General features: G+C 38.6%; 2 protein-coding genes across 3 annotated transcripts in view; one reads left to right on the top strand and one right to left on the bottom strand.

The window, feature by feature from the left end:
* LOC104588709 (geraniol 8-hydroxylase-like) overlaps positions 1-2485 on the bottom strand; it is a 59679-nt gene extending 57194 nt beyond the window's left edge. The window contains exons 1-2 of the mRNA XM_088895043.1: positions 2322-2485; positions 2177-2255 (exon numbers count right to left, since the gene is read on the bottom strand). Of these exons, the coding sequence (XP_088751169.1) occupies positions 2177-2255; positions 2322-2485 (243 nt within the window). The remainder of the gene's footprint in view (positions 1-2176; positions 2256-2321) is intronic.
* A 6362-nt stretch (positions 2486-8847) lies between these two features.
* LOC104585851 (WEB family protein At5g55860-like) lies at positions 8848-19869 on the top strand. Of its 2 annotated transcripts, XM_010242861.3 has the most exons (4): positions 9005-9319; positions 9481-9563; positions 16834-17051; positions 17854-19869. In XM_010242861.3, exons 3-4 carry the CDS (start codon positions 16869-16871, stop codon positions 19657-19659), a joined length of 1989 nt encoding a protein of 662 aa, XP_010241163.1. In that variant the 5' UTR covers positions 9005-9319; positions 9481-9563; positions 16834-16868; the 3' UTR covers positions 19660-19869. The 2 variants fall into 2 exon arrangements, with proteins under 2 accessions (XP_010241162.1, XP_010241163.1); XM_010242860.3 differs by lacking the exon at positions 9481-9563 and having other exon boundaries at positions 8848-9319.
* Positions 19870-20635: the final 766 nt, after the last annotated feature.

Here is a 20635-nt window from a genome sequence, read left to right as displayed (position 1 = left end):
ACAAACTGAGAAAACCCAATAGCCACCCGAAAACTCACCCTAGAACCTAAGAGACATGGCTGAACTTGCTTGAATAATGCGGTGATTGCTACGGAACAATAGAGGGCTTCCAGCAACGATTTACTTTACTCAACGGGCTACATAGCTTTGAACCTTGGGAGTTTTTCAAAACATCTAGGAGCAATGAAAAGGTGCATGAGTTGCAACAAGAGCTGGTCAGTAGCAAAGTACATCATGCAAAAGTCATCTTTGCTTATTTATGTGGCTTAGGAGGTATGATATCCTTTAAGTTTTCCCATTTTTTATGATTATAAATTCTTTAACTTCATCTAGTGTAAGCAATTTCACTTTTTACTCTATAAGTAGTCTAGTAGGAGTTCACATCTCCGCCCCACAATGTCCCTCCCCACAACACATCCCTGCCATGTATTGAGAACATCTCCCGATGATGATATCATTGGTTTTGGTACTATCATCGGGAGATGTTCTCAATACACGGCGGGGATGTGCTGTGGGGTGTTGTGGGGCAGAGATGTGAACTCGTCTAGTAGATTCATCTCCATTGGGTTCATTCATAGTGAGAATATTCAGGCTACTTCACACACACACACACTATATATATATATGTATATAGCCACCACCACATACTATCATTTATTTCATTTAAGATAATCACTTCACTTAATCCTAATTGGAAATACTAAAACCTTGATAACGTATTTTATGTTTTCTGAATATTTTATTCTTTATCTCCTCTCTGTTACTTTCCACCCATAACTTGTTTCCCATAAAAGATCTATTATAAGTCATTTCAAACACTTTTTTTTTTAATTTTGTACTTAAAGAACAAATAAAAACATCAACAAGCAAATACTAATAAAACATAGGATTAATATATGTAATGAAAGTTGAGTTAAGATCTAAGATTAAGAAGTTCTACGAGATTTTAAGGAATGGGAAGAAGGTTGAAGGAATTTAGTTAAGGTTAGGGTTGGGGATTTAAAACTTGGGGTTGGACTAGGATTGGCCTCAACCGGAACTAACCCGGCCCAACTTGCAGCCCTAGTTCAAGAACTCTTTTGGGCAATATAAGGGCACACTATCCAATGGGAGATATTGACACTTTTGCTACCTTGACTATCTAAACACTCTTAGATCACTTCATCTCTTAGCTCTCTAGTTCGTACAACTAGCTTGGCAAGTCCAACACAACTCAGCCTAACCGACCTCATTCTCACTACTAACTTAAGGGATTTACCTTGGGGCCTTTGACTATTTTTATTCCAACTTAGTAAATCCAATTCACCAACTCAAATATTCCCAATATCACATATGGACCCAAATGTATTTTTTATGTATAAGTTAAATGTGACTATTTTTTAAAATTTCTTTATTTTAAAAATAATTTTAAGGGATACAAGTAAAGTGTCGATGTAAATTCTAGGATTGTTAATGGGTCGGGTCTACCCAACAGACTTAAACCAACCAAACTGATTATAATGATTTTGGTTTGATAATTTTGTCCTGATTAATAATTGCACCAGTTTTGTTGCTTGCATGTTCCCAACTGATTCATACCTAAAAATTATTGTTTTATTTTATATATATTATTTTCTTAATTTTCATACAATTTTAATTATATTTTATGTTTGAAATGATAAATTTTATAGATAATAAATAAGATAATATTAGTTAAAAATATTGAGTTTATTAACAAACAAATAATTTAGTATTTTTATATCATTTTTATTAAGGTTACATTATCAAAATTTAAATTCTAAATTATTATTTAAATAAACAAATACAATTTTCAATATAGTCAAGTAAAACTCAATAGCTTGACTATTAACTAAGATGTTTTGGATATATGATTTTATTTTGTCATGATTAATAATCGACTCATGATTTATTTCAATGCTTTAAAAACTGACCGGAATCGGAACCGTTTTGGCCACCAGTTTTTTAGTCGACGGTTTGATTGTCCAAAACCCACTATCAGATTATTTAAATTCTCTTAAACTCACCACAACTTTTCAAAACGTCCAAAACTCACCATACCAGTGAGATAGCAGTAACTTGACTAACCAGCATCGCTAATTTACCATTTTACTCTTTATTATTTTCGATCCATTTTGCAATATACCAAAATTACCCCCATCATTATTCAACCCAAAACCCAAGCATTAGCCGCTAATTTCTTCCTCCATTGGCCGCTGCTTCCCCTCCGTTTGAGATTGAAGAAGAACAGGATGCATCTGAGAAGAAGAACAGACTGAGAAGAATAATCCGCAACATCTCACTGGTCGATGCTTCTCTCATACCTTCGTTTGAGAAGAAGAATGGTCGGATGCTCATCAAGACTGTTCCCATCGTCTGAGAAGAAGAGCAGTCCAAATACAGTCCGCAACTTCTCACCGGTCGCTGCTTCTCTCATACCTTCATCTGAGAAGAAGAATGGTCGGATGCTCATCAAGACTGCTCCCATCGTCTGAGAAGAAGAGTAGTCCGAATACAGTCCGCAACTTCTCACCGACTGCTACTTCTCTCATTGTCTGAGAAGAAGAACGGTCGGATTATTGCCTCTCTCATCATCTGATTTGAATAGTCATGTTTGGATCTTTTATTACACTCAGCAAAAAAGTCTAATATGTACTAAAAAAAACTGATAGACCCATCCTACTTTAGAAGGCAAAGCCTAAAATGAGGAAGCTAGATGGGAAGGTGCTAAGCATAAACATCAAAATACTTCCATATGTATTGGCTGAAACCATTTTCCGAATACTTTGACATTTAGTCAAAGTAAAAAAGGACTAAACAAGCAGTGACCATACAAGTAGACGTTTAGATGGAATTTGATGTAACCGTTTCTGGTCATGTACCAATTTTTGTGATGTATCAATTTTTTTTGGCTAAGTACCTCGTCATTTGACTTGCTCCCAGGTGGCCTGTGACTCAGAGGATGATGGAGCTCCCTGGTGGCGAACTGCTTGGTGATGAGCTACTTGGTGGTGAACTCTCTGGTGGTGAGCTACTTGGTGACGAGCTCCCTGGTGGAGAGCTACTTGATGACGAGCTCCCTGGTGGTGAGCTACTTGGTGACGAGCTCCCTGGTGGAGAGCTACTTGATGACGAGCTCCCTGGTGGAGAACTGCCTGGTGACGAGCTCCCTGGTGGAGAACTGCCTGGTGACGAGCTCCCTGGTGGAGAGATACTTGGTGACAAGCTCCCTGGTGGTAAACTGCCTGGGTGGACTCGTCATTTGACCTGCTCCTAGGCGTCCTGTAACTTAGAGGGTGGTGGAGCTCCCTGGTGTAGCACAACCCGACTGCCCTCTGCATGAGGTGATCTTCTCTCCTTTGTAGGCGGTGGGAGCTGAGGGACCTGCGAGAACTCCATCCTTTCCTCCTCTTTGTAGGCGGTGGGAGCTGAGGAACCTGCGAGAACTGAATCAGAGGACCCGGGGGTGTTTACCCGACCGGGACTCTCCGATGCCTAAGTTAGCATTCTGATTGCAGAGAGCTTGGAGAGAAATGAGAGAGCTAGAGAGCAGGGATTACCTCCATTTTTCCATTCCCCTCCCCCCTTGGCTTTGGGGGTCAGAGTCCTTATATAGTGGTGCCCAGTCACATTAGGCGTAACCGCCACTGCCCAAGCCATTACTGCCAGGACTGAGGTGACAGGTGCAGGCTGCTGCTACAGGGTACGGACTCGTCAGGCATGCTATTCTTTTTAGAGACGGCAGGCACGACGCCGCCTGGCAAGAGATGTGGGCGCTGCCACCAGATCTGTTAGGTACGGTTGTCAAGCAGGAGATCTTCCTGCGATACACCAAACTACTCTTCTGTACCGAGCTACTCTACAAGTGGCGAGCTGCCCGGGGGAGCTATGTCGAGCTCATTTGGGCTATGCCGAGCTGCTTGTGGTGAGCTCTGCCGAGTTGCCTGGCTCCTTGGTGGCGAGCTCCTTGGAGAGCTGCCTACCTCCTTGGTGAGCTCTTTGGTGAGCTACCGAGCTCCTTGGTGAGCTTCTTGGTGAGCTACCGAGCTCGTGGGTTATGCATGCTGTTTATCGGTGGGCGTCTTATGGGTTGCCAGGTCGGCCAGGTCGGGTCGGTCGGATCATGTGCCGGGCTGATCCAGGTCGGCTAGGTCGGCCAGGTCGGATCATGTGCCAGGCTGATCCAGGTCGGCCAGGTCACGCAAGCCACGCGCAGGCCGCGCGCCAAGCAGCGCGCAAGCCTCGTGCAGGCCGCGCGCCAGGCAACAGGCATGCGGCGTGCAGGCCGCCCGCAGGCCGCGCCAGGCCGGTGCTCGGGGGTGACACCAACTTGGTAAGTTGTTGCCTGGGTGTCGCCTAGTTGTCACGAAGTGCCACGTGTCTTAATTTCACTGGAGGGACAAATCTGCCCTCATCAGAATTAAATGAAGATGGATTAGAAATTTCAAAACACCTTGCTTCCATTTCCGTTCTATACGAGTGACGAACCTCCAACCCTAACCTTCAAAAGAGTCTCTTAAAGTAGTGATCGTTGTAGAGCAAGGAGTAAATATTTTCACCTAAGAAAGCAAACAAACAGTAGAGATCGTGGTAGAGCAAATCTCTTAAGACTTCCCGTTTGGAGCAAGAAAGACTCTTAGTGAGGAACCCTTTCTTGGACATTGAGAGCAAGAAGGCCCTACCTTGGACGTTGAGAACAAGAAGACCCTTCCTTTGATGTTGAGAGGGTTGAAAACAAGAACACTCGTTGAGAGAAGAACACGGTTGGGAGCTAGAAAGACTCTCACTAATGAATCTTATATATGAAATAGGACTGGGTGCTTAAGGGCATTTCGGTCAAAAAAATTGTTTAATAGGCTGACTCACCATTCAGGGGCAGTTTAGTCATGAAATATGCACTTAGGATGACGTGGATAAATTGGGTCATTCAAATTTAATGGTGTTGTAACGGATGAAGAGTTTTAGAAAATAAAATCTCACTGACATGGTGAATTTTGGATGTTTTGAAAAGTTTTGGTGAGTTTAAGAGAATTTAGATAAATTGATGGTGGGTTTTGGATAATTTCCAAAAAAAAATAATTAAAATAAAAAATGGCTAAAAAACTATAGAATGGATTGAACGGTTTGATTACTTGGGCCAATGGGTCATTGTCCAATTCAACAATTTTTAGTCGAAGACTGAGTTTAGGGTAAAATAGAATCAGTTGCCTGATCAGTTTCCTGTCCAAATAGTTCGACCAAAACATTGATTTATTCTATTTGTACCTGACCCGTTGATAACCCTAATAAATTCTGATGTAATACAAATTCAATGGCTTTTGGATTTAGGTTATAAATAATCAAATATATTAATAGGAAATGGATGCTCTCTACATCCAAGAAATGGAATCTACTCATGCAAGTAGATCCCACGTGAGTAATTATTACACTAATTTAATAATTTAATTATTACAGTAATTTAATAAATATATACTTAATGATTGTAATTAATAATTATTGTTAATAACTAGATATTTACTTTAATTTTACTTTAAATTAAAATTAAAATATTGTTAATAAATTTAGTAACCCGATTTTAATAATTACTGATTATTACAGTAATTTAATAAATATATAATTAGTAATTATAATTAATAATTACCGTTTATAAATATTGTTAATAAATAGATATTTACTTTAATTTTACTTTAAATTAAAATTATAAATACTATTAATAAATTTAGTAACTATTGTTATATTAAAAATAATTAAAAATGTTAGTAAAAGTATTGTTATTGATTATTTAATAAAATATTATAATTACTGGCTATTACTATAAATACTGTTAATTTAATTTAATTTTGGTAATTATTAATTTAATGAATATTGTTAATAAATCTTATTCATAAACTTAATAATTACTGTTACATTAAAAATAACTAAATAATATTATTAAAACTATCATTAATGATTTTTTAATTAAATAGTATAATTACTTACTATTATTGATAAATGTTGTTAATAACGTTTTGACAACCGATGGTTCGACCGTCCGGTTCGAACAGATGGCCTGTTTTGACAACAAAAATTACAAGCAAAAAATTATGGAACCATTTTGACCACCGGTTTTCGGGTTGATAGTTCGATCATCCAGTTCAAACGGACAATCCATTCTGACAACAAAATTTATAGGCAAAAAATTGAGTTTGTGAGATCCATTAAGTAGTATCATATGTGTTATGTCATTCGAGCGTGTGACTCATACGACCCGAAAACGGAACCGTTCTGGTCATCGGTTTTTGGGTCGATGGTTTGACCATTTGGTTTGAACAGACGACCCGTTTTGACAACAAAAAATTACAAGCAAAAAAATTATGGAACCATTCTGGCCACCGGTTTTTGGGTTGACGGTTCGATCGTTTGGTTTGAATGAATGACCCATTTTGACAACAAAAACTACAAGCAAAAAATTGAGTGTATAAGGTCCATTGAGCAGTATCATACATGTTATGTCATTCAAGCATGTAACTCATACAACCCGAAAATGGAACCATTATGGCCACTGGTTTTCGGGTCGGTGGTTCGATCGTTCGATTTGAACAGATGGCCTGTTCTAACAACAAAAATTAGAAACAATAAGAAAACGGCCAAAACCATTGAACGGGTTAATGAGTTGATAGTTCGAGCACTCGGGTCAATGGGTCGTTGACCGATTCAACGGTTTTTGGCCAGGGACCGGTATTGGGGTAAAACAAAATTGGTTGCCTGGACGGTTCCTAATTAAAAAATAACAAAATGGACGACTCGTTCTGACAACAAAAATTATAGGCAAAAAATTGAGTGTGTGAGGTCCATTTAGCAGTACCATACGTGTTATGTTATTCGAGCATGTGACTGAAAGCGTAATTGTTCTGGCCACCGGTTTTTGAGTCGACGATTTGACTGTTTGGTTCAAATGGATGGCCCCGTTCAACCGCCAGGTCAATGGGTCATCGAACGATTTGACAATTTTTGGCTAGGGACCGAGATTAGAATAAAACGAAACCGGTTGCCTAGATGATTCCCAATTAAAAAAATAAAAAATGACAAAAAATTATTGAATTGTTCAATAGGTCAATGGTTCGATTGCTCAAATTAATAATTTGTTAACTGATTGAATGGTTTTTGGCCAGAGACCGGATCAATAGATCGACGGTTCCATTCCAACCCTTGCGAATCAGGGCCCCTCCGCTAGTTCTGATGTAATACAAATTCAATGGCTTTGGATTTAAGTTATAAAGAATCAAATCAAATTTGGATGCAGTTGAGTCTAATCCGAATCCAACCCAATTACGGCAGCCCTAATACTAGTCAATCAACTTCAACTTTAACTTAATTAAAAAAAAAACCTCAACTTTAACCGTTATAAAGCATGTAACCTTCTGCTCTTTTGCATAATATATTCGCTAAAAGACAAAACAATAAGCTATTCATCTCACATCCGATTCATCTGTTATTACGAAACAAAATGACACCAATAAAGAGAGGATTTATTTTGGGACCTTGGAAAGTGGGTGACAAACAGACAATTCCAGGACAACCTCACCCTAGCCTCCCCCCACCCACCAACCTCCCTCGAGGTGGCACTTTTTTTTTTTTTTAATTTAATTTCTACAATTTTTTAATCATTTCATCTCGCCATCCCTCCGTGAGTGAGTGAGTTACACTTGTTTTGCGGTCCCACTTTAGAAAAGTGGAAGGAAATGTGTAGATCCGAAATCGATTCGGGTCAAAGCATTTTGGGATCATTTCGTGTAAAAACTAAGCCTTAACCCTAAATATTCTGATTAGGGTTGATCGATTGACCCATGCTAAATGGATCAATAGTTCAATTTAGAATTTCCCAAATCAAATCAAGCGGTCTTTAACCAAATCAACAAAATTTACGTTAAATATGGATTTATTCATCCGACTCAAACGATTTAGAATTTCCCAAATCAAATCAAGCGGTCTTTGACCAAATCAACAAAGTTTACGTTAAATATGGATTTATTCATCCGATTCAAACGATTGAATGGTTCAATCATTTTAGTCAAAACACCGATTTGAAATTTTAGTTACCCAGTGGTGACCCGTGACCTATCCCAACCCGAAATCCTTTTGGGGTTGTGTGATAAGGGACCCTAACCCGTTTCTTTGTATTGGATTGGGTTTGCGGGTTGGATCAACTTTTGATGTGTATGATGCATCATTTCCATCCCAAGGCGGGGGCCCACAAAGGCAACACTGTTTTTTGGGACGGAAATGAAATTTATTAATTATGGCACTTTTTTTAGGAAGCGGAAGGGTGGTAAGATATCCAGGTGGTGGGCCCAGAGAATCTCTTCTTTACGTGAGATGAGACAACGTAAAAAAAAGATTTCTGGGGATCCGGCATCGAGCTTACTACGGCCTCTGCTGTCTCTGATGATGAAAAGTTACAAATTATGATCCTCGCCTTCAAATTTCTAAAAAGACCAAAAAACCAAAGTCCTTGTTTGCTTTATTGGGATTGAGACTTGGAATTTGGAATTTGGGAACGCGGGAGGACGAAAAATGGAAAATCAGAAACACAGAAAAAACCGCAAAACAAACAGCATCTAGAAAAACTGAAAATAGTGGGCCGACATGGGCCGGGTCGAGCGATTCCAGAGAGAAAAACTAACTGCGACTCCGGACCCGAGGGTTTAATTTGGTTTTTGTCCTCTCTCTCTCTCTCTCTCCACACATTGACATGTTTTCAGGATTTGGAGTTTTGGACGGTGCTACGTGCTGACCTGGGACTCCTTTCTGTCTCTCTCTTACAGACATGCAGAAATATAAAATTGTCCCAAATATGACTTTCAAACTTTCAAACCCCCACCTCCCCATCTCTCTCTCTCTCTCTCTCTTCTGCAACTTCTGTCATTTTCCGTCAGCCCCTCTCGGATTCCGGACACGCTCAATCCACGAAAGGATATTTTCAAAATTCTGCAAATCATTTAATTCCGCTTCTCTCTACCGACGAGGAGGAGGAACCCGTTATTTGGTTTTCGGGAGCTTTGACGGATCCGAAAGGTCTTCTCTCGTGCTTCGTGTTGGTTTAGGAGATTTATAGAGTTTTGATCCTCGGGCAGGGGGAATATAGTAAAACAAGATGATCGGAGAAGTGGAAGAGGATTCGTTGTCGTTGATTACTCCATTATTTAAGCCTGTACATGGTTATTATTGGACGGAGATTCTTAGATAGATCTTTTCGTGATTACTCGCGTTTTTTAGGGTTATAACCCTCGCTCCTCGCTTCCGGATACGCTTTGATTAGGGTTTTCGGCTAAGTAATTTTCAGGTACTCTTCCTTTCCTTTCTTTTCTATTGCTTTGTTTCTACTTTCATGCCCCCCCTCCCACCCTTCACCTAAAGGATTTAACGTTTCGTTGCTTTCTTTCGTTTTTGATTTCTTGGTAGAATACCCTTTTCTTTGATAACGTTGTTTGTTCATAAGCGCAGACCTGAAATTAATACAGGCCATCTAGTACAAGAACCGGATAAAAACGTCATTTTCACAACAAAGAGATTAAAGGAATAATTGGGTAAACTCTTTTTCATGACTAATACTTTTTTCTTGACTAGTTCGAAGAGACTTTGTGCTTTATATATTTTCGATTTAATAAAAAAAGATTAGCACGGCTGGAATGTTCAAGCTATTATTGTGAGGAAATTACTTTCCAGTTTGTTAAAGAAAAACTCGAAACGTGAAACGGGATGGATACCAAAACAGCCTGATGGCCCATTTATTATTGTTGTTATTGTTGACAGAATATCTAATTTCCTGTTGGCCCATATATTATCAAGAATATTCATTCATTATCCGCTAATTCACAGATTTTTGTTATATAAAACGGTTATCCATGAGGGTAACAAGAAATTATGTAGTACCAAGTATATGGGTCTATGCGGAGTTGTGGTAGATGATAGGTATAATTACCATGAATTTTGGTTAATGGGATGGATGATAAGAAACACCCTATTTGCTTCAAAACTATCATAGTACTAGCAAGAAAACCCATGCAAATGCATGGAGCATAGGGTTGAATAGAAATTTGGATAGGTTTAGGTTGGCAAATTTGGGTTTTGACATCAGTTTGGTTCCAAGCCAAGGTTGGTCTAGTGTTGGCACTTAACCCCACCCAACCCATCTAATTTATACCCATGTTTAATTAGACATGGTTAAAAGAATTACAAAGATATTATCTATCAAAAAAAAAAAAAGAGTTACAAAGATATTTAATAGGAAATGAGGGTTTTAATGAAGGAGAGGTGGGCCTTGGCGCAACAGTTGGGTTGCTCCATTGGGACTTGGGTAGGGTTCAAATCTTGGAAATGGACTCTCTGTATGTGCAGGGGGTAAGGCTGCATACTCTGTCCCTCCCCAGCCAAACCCTGCATTTGCGGGAGCCTCGTGCACTGGGCTGCCCTTTAGGAGAGATGTTACAGCATTGACCATTGGGGAGAGAGAGAGAGGGAGGGAGTTAAGAATGGTTTTATTATTTCAAAAAATATATTTTAATAGCGAAAATTAAGGCATAAGAGGGTTTTTAATATTTCACATGTGTGAAGGAGAGAAGGGGAGATTTCGTGTGAGGCCTGTATACAAACCCTAATAACTTAAGTTTTACATTAGGCATCTTTATTAAATTTTCCTAATTTTACTCAACCATAACTCCACCCAAAATGTCAATAACATAAGTTTCAAAATGTCTCCCATGAACTTAACTAACCAAAGAACCTATTCTTCTTCAAAAACATCTATTTTTAAGATGTCAAAAACATCTTCAATTATAGCACAACTTGCATCAAATGATTTATTTATCTTATTTTTCCCCATTGCCTAAACAATATGAGGTGAATCAATATTCTTCTTCTACAAAATTCTAGGGAGATCATTGCTCTTTTCGATGGGTTATCTGTTGTCAGGTTTTTCTCCTTTATTTATTAATTTAACATAGATGAGTTTTATGGCTTCCTTTTTTTATGAATAATAAAGCATTTCATTAAAAATTTTTAAGAATGGTTTACAATTGATACAACATTTAGTTTTCCCAAGAGGCGTGAGATGCAGCTTCAGAAATCAAAATAAATTATAGTATAGCCCAGAAAAGTTGACTCCTATTCACCCCTTTCTTAGCTAGTATGTCTGCCAGTCCATTTTCCGATCTTCTCTCCCACTGAATTCTGATTGTTACATTAGAAGTTAGCCATTTGAATCTTCTCATCTTCCCCTGAAAGGCCAAGCCACTGCCTCCGGTTCTTTCAGCCACCCAATTACCACTTTGGAGTCTCCTTCTATGACCAGATTTCTGAGGTTCAACTCTTTTCCAATTTGATCCCTCTGTAAAACAGCTTGGACCTCTGCATGAACCGTGTCCCCCATGGTTTCTTTTGATTCAATTGTTTTTACCTTGGTCAATTCAAATTTAAAATTGTTTCTTTTTAAACTTGGCCATTGATCTCATCATGTCTATCCACTTAATTTAAGTACTTTGCATAATACAAATTATATAAAAAGGAATATGTTTGAAGCTCAATAATTTAGAAAGAAGAAAAAAGAAAATTATTTTTCTATTATTTTATATGCAAATAATTATAAATATATTAGTACTAAACTTTGGTGAATTGTTATTACTTCATTTTTTCCATTAAAAATTCCATTTCAAACAGCTGCCCAAGCATCACACGGGTCACTACTAGCATATAGATATGTAGATGACATTCTTTGTTGAGGATTGTTTTGGTCTTTGTATCTCTCACTTATGTGTGAAGTTGTGAACTGGTGCTTGAGTTTAAGGACAAAATTGAGTTTCTCTAGACTATGTAAATATTTCAAATGGAGAGATCCTTCCAGTTCATGAGGTGGTTGAAAATTGATATTCCTAATAATAATGACTACACGTGTATGTGGGCTTTGCATAGTTGCATTGGGAAGTGAGGAAGCAGCTGCCTGCTGAGGAAAGGTTTATCTTGACTCTAGGAAGGCTAAATTAAGGAATCATATCCTTCTAATATAACAATTATCATTATATTCTTTTGAAGATAAAAGAAAACAAAAAAAAGAAGATACAAGGAAGGTGATAAGCAATCACCCGAAAAGAAAGGCCAACCCAAAGAAAAAACCAATGAGACAAAACAAACCCAAATCAGCCAACAAACTAAAAGGACCCAACTAACGAATGCCCCTTACCCATAACAATACAATACAATATAAAGACGAAGTAAACTAGAATACCAAAACAGCCTGATGCCCAACAAATACCAAGCAAGACACTCAAACCCCAAATTGCCACTTCTAGCATTTTTCTAGTTTTTTTAGTACAGTTTTGTTGTCGTTTTTTGACTAATCCTTTGGTTTTCTGACGAGCTTGTTAGGTCCCAATCCGAATAGACCACCTTTTAACCTCATGAAAACCTTAGAGACTGGGATCTAAGGTTTATGTTTTTTTATTGAAATAATGTTGACAACAAAGCCATTAACCCTTTTTATGTTTTTTATTGCAAAAGAAAATTCATTTAAATAAAAAGTAGAATACACGATATTTAGCATTATGTGTTCATTTTTTTATGTTAATTGGTATCAGGTTATCATTTCATGGAATTATATAAATTTACATAATTTGTCATTTGCATTTTGCAGCAATCTCACTTGATATTTGAGATATGATCTTTTTTCCTTTTTTCCTTATCTCTTACATCCCAACAACATCCAGTGGCAGTGAATCTCAACTTGTAGTTCCCATAAATTTTCTTTTTCAGATTACATTTCACATTATAATTGGTGTTTCATCACTCAACTCAACTAAGCCTCATTTTATCATGACATTATCTATTGGGTCTAATACTAGGTTCTTATGAATATTAGTATTTTTTATCATATCCTTCCTGGTGCCATGCTAATTGCTGTAAATCTCCTTTTTAGCTTTATTTGTCCCCTTCTATTTTTTTTTCTGCTGCCTTTGGTAGATTCGACAACTAATAATTCCTCTTCTATTGGGAGCAGGAACCAAAGATCAGTTGCCATTTGATGCTTTTATTTTGCTTGTTGGCATTTTTATGACACTAGGTTCTAGAGTAAGACTTATGGTTGAGACTCCTACCTGAAAATGAAAATAGAAAACAAAAAGACGGTTTGGCATGTTTAGGTCATCAACAAGATACAAAAGTTGTGTATATGAAGGCTTTAAAAGAAAGAAAACATCCTTAAAGTGGAAAGGGTGTCTTTTGGTGTCAGATAAGACTGTCAGTTGGTTAAAAACAAATTAGACTTTATTCCCTATCCGATGAGTTAGATATGGATATAAAGATGTAGAAATGCGTATTAGAGGATTGAGCTCACCTGTGTGCCTAAGTGCACTCAAGGTGCTTATTCTAAAACAATGGCCCCATCCTCTTCATGTTCTGGCAAGTTGTGTATCAAATAGATGGTTAATGTCTTCTCTTCCTATACCATTTTGCAATGACCATTGAGTCTTTTTTAGGGAGTCTATGCAGAATTTTTTATATAAGTAGAGGTAAAACACCACTCGCTTTGTTGAGAAAGTAACCTAGGTTGCTAGGGATTGGTAAGTTGTGCCAAATAGATAATTAATGTCTTCACTATTATTTAACAATGATCATTAGTTTGGCTATGGGGGAGTCTATTCAGAAGTTCTAGTATAAGTAGAGGTGGAACACCACTTTCTTTGATCAGAAAAATATTGTTAATTTGTTAATTCTATTTGCAACCAGTCCCATGGTTACAGGCATTGATATTGCTTTGAGGGAGTTGATGGAGTAGAGGTGGATCACCAATTGCCTTGATGAGGAAGGTAGTAGGCAGTACAATTGTTGAAATAGGCATTTCTAGTGGGTTTTAGGTGGAAAGAGAGGTCATGAGGCATTTATCAGAGAGCAAATTCTCTAATCGGAGCTTGTTTTGCCAATCTGTTCTAGTTAAAATCATATCCACTGTTAAACTATTAGTGCTTAAATAATTTCTTACTGCTATCTATGCCCTTTTTGGTCTACCCCTAGCTCTTCTAGCCCCTTCCACCTGTAACAAATCACTTCTTCTAAGTGGAGCTGTTGGTGGTCTTCTATGCATGTGATCAAACCATCTTAATCTACTCTTTCTCATTTTATCACTTATTGGAACTCTCCTAGGTTCCTACGGATGGCTTCATTCCTGGTCCTACTACCTTTTCTAGTTTTCCACTCATCCATCTTAGCAATTTGCATTTCTGCCACACTCATTTCTAAAGATGTTGTTTCTTGATTGTCCAACACTCTGCTGTATACAACATAGCTGGCCTAAAGATGTTGTTTTATAGAATTTTCCTTTTAATCTATGTGGTTTTCTCCTATCACACAAATGTCCAGCTACACCCCTCTATTTTGGTATGTGACTGTTTCTTTTTTTTTTTATGACTAATAGAAACATTTTGGTATTAGACTATTCTTTGTAAAGGATTCAAAAACCTTCTATCTGTAGTTTGTTATACTTGAATCATCAACCATATGCAAGGAGCAATCAATCATCTAACTTTCTATAATTATAGGTCGTGTACTATCTATTCTATTTAAGAGTTGTCTGGTTGCCTACTCGTATTTTCTGTAGGATCTTTTCCTTGTCAAAATGTCTAGTTTTATTTAAGACCCTATCAGCTAGTCCATGCTAGGGTCTTAATTCTTAATCCTTAAACATTTCTTGTGCCAACAACCAATATTGAATAACACCCAACACTTTGCTGATCAACTCCTGTGTATATATTCCCTTGTCATGGAAAAAGGCAAATTTCTTAAACTACCCCTACTATTTAGCTAATTGACAAACTGTACCCTTACTATTTAACCACCCTTATTGTTTCTGACAATTGCCATTGCCGTTAAACATTGACAGAAAAAAGTGAAAAGTCAAATTTATCCTTCATAATTTCTCATATTTTCAAAATATAATTAAATATCAAATTTATCCTTCAATCCCGGGTGTTGATCCTCGTTGGTAATTTGAAGATTGATAAACGAGCAATGACCATAAAGACCTCAAGCCACTGAGGAGTCGATCAAGTACAAATAACTCTGCATTTTCTTTTCAGATCAGAACTCTACATTTTTATCAGAAGCTCTCTATTCAGCATGGTCACTGTGGATGACTCCTTGATCTTATCACCCAAGTTATCAATAGAGAGAGAGAGAGAGAAGGTAGTGGCCCATTTGGTGGAATCTACTATTCACCAACACTATTCATCGTCCTCAACCTCCCGAAGCACCGAACACGACGGTGGAAGAAAGACCCCCCTTCCAGCCACATTTCTTTCTCTTCCTTTTTCCTCCTCTCTTTCCTTCTTGATCTCTTTCCCCCTCCTCCAACGATTTTCTACTATTTTTTTTTCCATTCTTCATCATCCCTTTTGTCGTTGGATGTTCACTTTTCTTCTCTCACCCACCCTTCAGAATCGTTGGCTTCGATCGTAGGTCACTCCTGTTACCTTCCCAACTCGGTCTAAAGAGATTCTTTTACTATTTTGTCTCTCACCGTTTTGTCGACACCATAGAAAGCACTCACTCGATCTGTATTCGGTGCTCATAAGACCAAGGACCTCAGCTACACTCCATTTTTTGAAAACCCAACCACTGTAAAACACACATTCTCCGTCTACTACTAAATCGGCCTTAGAAAAATCATTACTGGTGGCAAATGCGTCAAAATCCGAGGTGATCTCCATGGTTCTAGGTGAGGAGATACGGTGAACCTAAAACACCTAATGATTTTACATCTGCAAACCAATATAAGAGAAGGGGGAGGGAATGAGAAAATGAGAGAAGGGAGAGGCTTCTTGTCACTGGTTGCCGGTGGTTGGAGAGGGATAGAACAAACAAGGGTAACTCAGGCGGCCGTCATTGAATCTGGATCTACTCCATGGATGACAAACACAGATGTGCTTTGATCCACTTCAGCAAATGGGACTCCCAGCATCAACTTCTATCTGAATGGGGAAGCTACTTTGGATTTTGGTCGCTGCAAGGGTCTTCAATTTTTATTGCCGCCAAGGAGCTCTATTCGGCTCCCGCCTTTCTATCTTCCTCTTATTTCCATCCTTCAGGTCATGCATGGCGACCTTAGCACGAGAGTGAGCGGCAGTGACAATGGCACGCATGATCCTCCCACCAATCTGGCGCTGATTCTTACCTGGCAGCTTACAAAAGGACAAAGGGTATATTGGGTTTTCAAAAAAATTATTCGTCACGTGGTATCACGTGTGTACGGATTTTGATGAAACATTAATGGATGCCAATAGCAAGGGTAGAGCTAGTTAATTGTCAGAAACAGTAGGAGTGGTTTAAGACAATAGTTAAACAGTAAGGGTACAGTTTGTCAATTAACTAAACAGTAGGGGTAGTTTAAGAAATTTGCTCCATGGAAAATCTATAGATTTATCTCATTCCATATGCACCATGATACAGCTGCTGGTATCAACAGAGATCTCTATGGGAGTGCTATATACATGATTTTTTCAGCAGAGGATCTAAACTTATTGTTTGCATCATTCTCCGCATTTATTATCATCTGCATTCTCAGAAGTTATGGAACAATGAGTAAAGCCCCCCCTCCCTCTCCCCCCATTTGATTCTCAATCTCATTTTTGGACTGGATTTCCTTGCAGCCAAACAACCCTTTGTTGCTTATTGATGGATTCACCCAGGTGGCAGATTAGCTTTTAGATGTTTGAAAACATTTGATATGTAACCAATAAAAAATGCATCCTTTTTTTCATTGTATTTCACCTAATATCAGCCTATGTTTATAATTTTCCTGAACTACATCAACAGGTGGACATTGGAGGACAACAAAAGCATATAAAGCAATGGAGAAGAGCAATATGAGCACAAAAGATCGCCAAAATACTACAGGTTCTCCAAGAGCAGAGGTGGGAGAGATAGATACCAGGGCACCATTTCAGTCTGTCAAAGATGCTGTTAATTTGTTCGGTGTAGGAGCTTTCTCAGGGGAGAAACCTATCATTAAAAAGTCAAAACCTCCTATAGAGGTATTTCTGATATTAATTGTATTTGAAAATCTAGATGAGGATCATTACCATTTTAACATTAGCTGTTCCATACGTCCATTGTCTGTTCTGCTGTTATATCACATTTATCACCTTGAATTTGAGGAATTTATTAATAATACTTCATGTAGTTCTGAAACCGTTCTCCATTATAAAGGAAAAAACGGGTTATTGATCTAGGGTATGCTTGAGGGGCCATTACTTGGTGTAATGGTAAAATCTTGGGATGGCAAGCGTGAGAATGCAGGTTAAAGCCTGAGAGTGGCCTCTTTGTGCAAAAAAATGCCAAAGGCTAGAACTGAATCCAGTCTACTCCTCCCAAGACCACTGATAGCTGGAACCAACATTAGGTAATGGCCTTCTTTTAATCTAGGGTATGCTTGTCTTCAAAAACTGATATGTATCATATGATACTCACTGACATGTAATATTTGAAATTTTGAACCTTGGCTATGATAATCAATAGTCAATTGATTTCTCATAAATCTGATAACAATTTATTTTTTCCAAATTTAGTCTCTTAATATTGATAAAAATATAGTTTTTAAGTTGGCCAGATCACCTTTGTACCATGTTACATAGTTTTCCTAATGTGCCAATGACTTAAGTATGAGATAACCCTATTAGCTCAATATATCATCTCAGAGCCAGCTGATTGTGCATCGGAATGGTACTTCTTTGTGCTTGGTGCAGCCAGGCTGCAATATTCTGTGATTTCTGTGCCAGCTAAATTAATCGGTCCTCTAAATTTTTTTCTCCCAATTTCTTTTTTGTTGTGCTTCAGAGGGTGTTCGCAAAGGAGACCCAGCTTCATTTGGCCAAAAAAGCACTAAACAAGCTCAAAGAACAGTTGAGAAATGCTGAAACCACCAAGGTCCAAGCACATGCTGAGCTTGAAAAGGCCAAAAAAACTGTTGAGGATCTGACAAACAAGCTCAAAACTGTAAACGAATCCAAGGAGTGTGCAATTAAAGCAACAGAAGGAGCTAGAAATCAGGTTAAGCAACTAGAAGAGGAAAATTCTACAGGCCTTGCAGGAACTGGTGGTGCTTGGAAACAGGACTTTGAAAGGACAAGAGAACAGTATACTGCTGCTATGACTGAGCTTGATGCTGCAAAACAGGAACTCAGTAAAATCCGCCAAGATTTTGAGGCATCCATGGAAGCAAAAGTTGCTGCCATCCAGCAAGCAGTAGAGGCTGAAGGTGCAGCGAATACTTGCAAAGAGAGGGCTAGTGAACTCTCAAAGGAGATAGTGGCAGCACAAGAATCACTTATCCATGTAAAGCTTGCTTCTTTGCAAGCCCAGGAGGAGCAGGCAAATATTATTGCAGAAAAAGATGCTCAACGGCAGTCTTACAAAGCTGCTCTGGAAGAAGCAGAGAAGAAGCTTCAATCCATAAAAAAGGAGTTCGACCCCGAACTTACCAGGAACCTTGAGGCAAAGCTAGCTGAAACAGCTGCTGAGATAGGGTCTCTGCAAAAGGAGATTGAAGATGTCCGGGCTTCTGATTTGGATTCAGTGAAAACTGTGACACTAGATCTTGATGATGCCAAAGAGGCACTGCAAAAAGTGGCAGAAGAAGAGAGCTCCCTCCGGAGCTTGGTGGACTCCCTTAAGCTGGAGCTAGAGAGCATTAAGAAAGAGCATTTAGAATTAAAGGAGAAAGAAACTGAAACTGAATCTGTTGCTGGGAATCTTCATGTCAAGCTCAGGAAAAGCAAGGCTGAGCTTGAGGCAGCCCTTGCTGAAGAATCTAAAGCAAAACGTGCTTCTGATGAACTGATCTCAACACTGCTGCAGCTAACATCAGAATCTGAAAATGCAAAGACTGAAGCAGAAGCCATGATGAAAAAGGCAGAAGAGCTGAGGGAGGAAGCTCAAGCTACCCAGATTGCTCTAGAAGAAGCAGAAGAGAAGCTACAGGTTGCATTGAAGGAGGCTGAAGAAGCAAAAGCGGCAGAGGCAAAAGCCCTTGATCAGATTAAGGATTTGTCTGAAAGAACAAATGCAGCTCGTGCATCAACATCTGAATCTGGTGCCAATATCACAATATCAAAGGAGGAGTTTGAATCTTTGAGCCGGAAAGTTGAGGAGTCTGATAAGTTGGCCGAAATGAAAGTAGCTGCTGCAATGGCTCAGGTGGAAGCCGTGAAGGCAAGTGAAAATGAAGCTCTCAAGAGGTTGGAGGCAAACGAGAAGGAGATTGAGGAGATAAAAGCTGCAACGGAGGAGGCTTTGAAGAGGGCAGAATTGGCAGAGGCAGCAAAGAGGGCAATAGAAGGAGAGCTAAAGAGGTGGCGTGAGAGAGAGCAAAAGAGGGCAACTGAAGCTGCAAGCCGGATTCTGGCAGAGACACAGATGCCTGTGGAAACATCTCTGCACAATGCCCACCACCACCACCACCACATTCAGAAGCATAACCCATCAGAGAACGTTTCTTCAATCCGTAAGATGGACAAGGATAAAATACCTGTGGCAATGAAGGCATTGATACCAAATTTGAGCGGCGTCTTCCATCATCATAAGAAGAAGAGCCAACTTGAGGGTGGGTCTCCCTCGTATCTCCCTGGTGAGAAACCTGTGTGAATTTTGTTTAGCCATGAATATGATTGTCTGTGCACGTGTGAATGGGGTCATGAAGGAAAAAAAAAAAAAAAAAAACATCCATAATATGCCTTGCTTTTTGTATATTGGGAATGTAGATCACTCTGTTTTTTTCCTTCCTTTTGTCTATCTGTCTCTGTCATGAGAGGGAGAAAAAAATAAGAGAACGAGACTGAATTTATTGCTCATAAATCTTCTTAAGCCTATCACATTTTGTAATCCAGCGGCTTCATCACAATTTACAAAACAGAAAAGCCAAAAAAGGGGTTTAGGGGGAAAGTTATTAATGGTGCATGTATAAACTACGGTGATGTTTGGCATCCATGCGGATTCTTTCCTTACTGATTTTTCAGAATTTGGTGATTTTTTTTTTTTTAAACAAGAATTGATTATTTCTGTATTGGAGTTATTATTTGACGCATCATTGGATGCCATATCATCTTCAAAAAATCAGAATAAGTTAAAAATCGGAGAATCACCGAAAATGGTTATTCCTGAAAAAAGGTTTATTTCAACAATCGATTTTTGGTCAAAATTTTTTTTTTTTCAAAATCAGCCAATCAAACAGATTTCACTGCCGATTTCTCCAAGGCTGATGATGTGGCTTCGATGTTGCAATGATTTTCAGTAAATCAGCATCAAGCCGAAAATGGAATATCTTTGTTAACAACAAACCATAGCAGAGAAGGGACAAAAGCATAACACCTTGCATTTGGCGAATCCGGATCACCTGCCAACAAAACACGTTCTAACCCTCTACTAACATAATCTCACACTGCACAGCTTATACATGGTGATGGTAGATCCCAATTCGCATTTGACATCCTGAAACTGTGAAGAAGTTGGATGTACATCTACTTGCATTAATAATTTTGGGAGTTCGAACCAAGCGTTTCAAGTTGTGCGTCTGTTTCTCCAAGTTCGCTGCAGGGTTCAGAAGGAACAATGCTCAACAGAA

The sequence above is a fragment of the Nelumbo nucifera genome, chromosome 1 (genome assembly GCF_055504915.1).
Source record: "Nelumbo nucifera cultivar China Antique chromosome 1, China Antique-T2T, whole genome shotgun sequence".
Classification (NCBI taxonomy): Eukaryota; Viridiplantae; Streptophyta; class Magnoliopsida; order Proteales; family Nelumbonaceae; genus Nelumbo; species Nelumbo nucifera.
The sequence above is the reverse complement of the archived record's forward strand: the minus strand, read 5'-3'. Positions and strand labels throughout refer to the sequence as shown.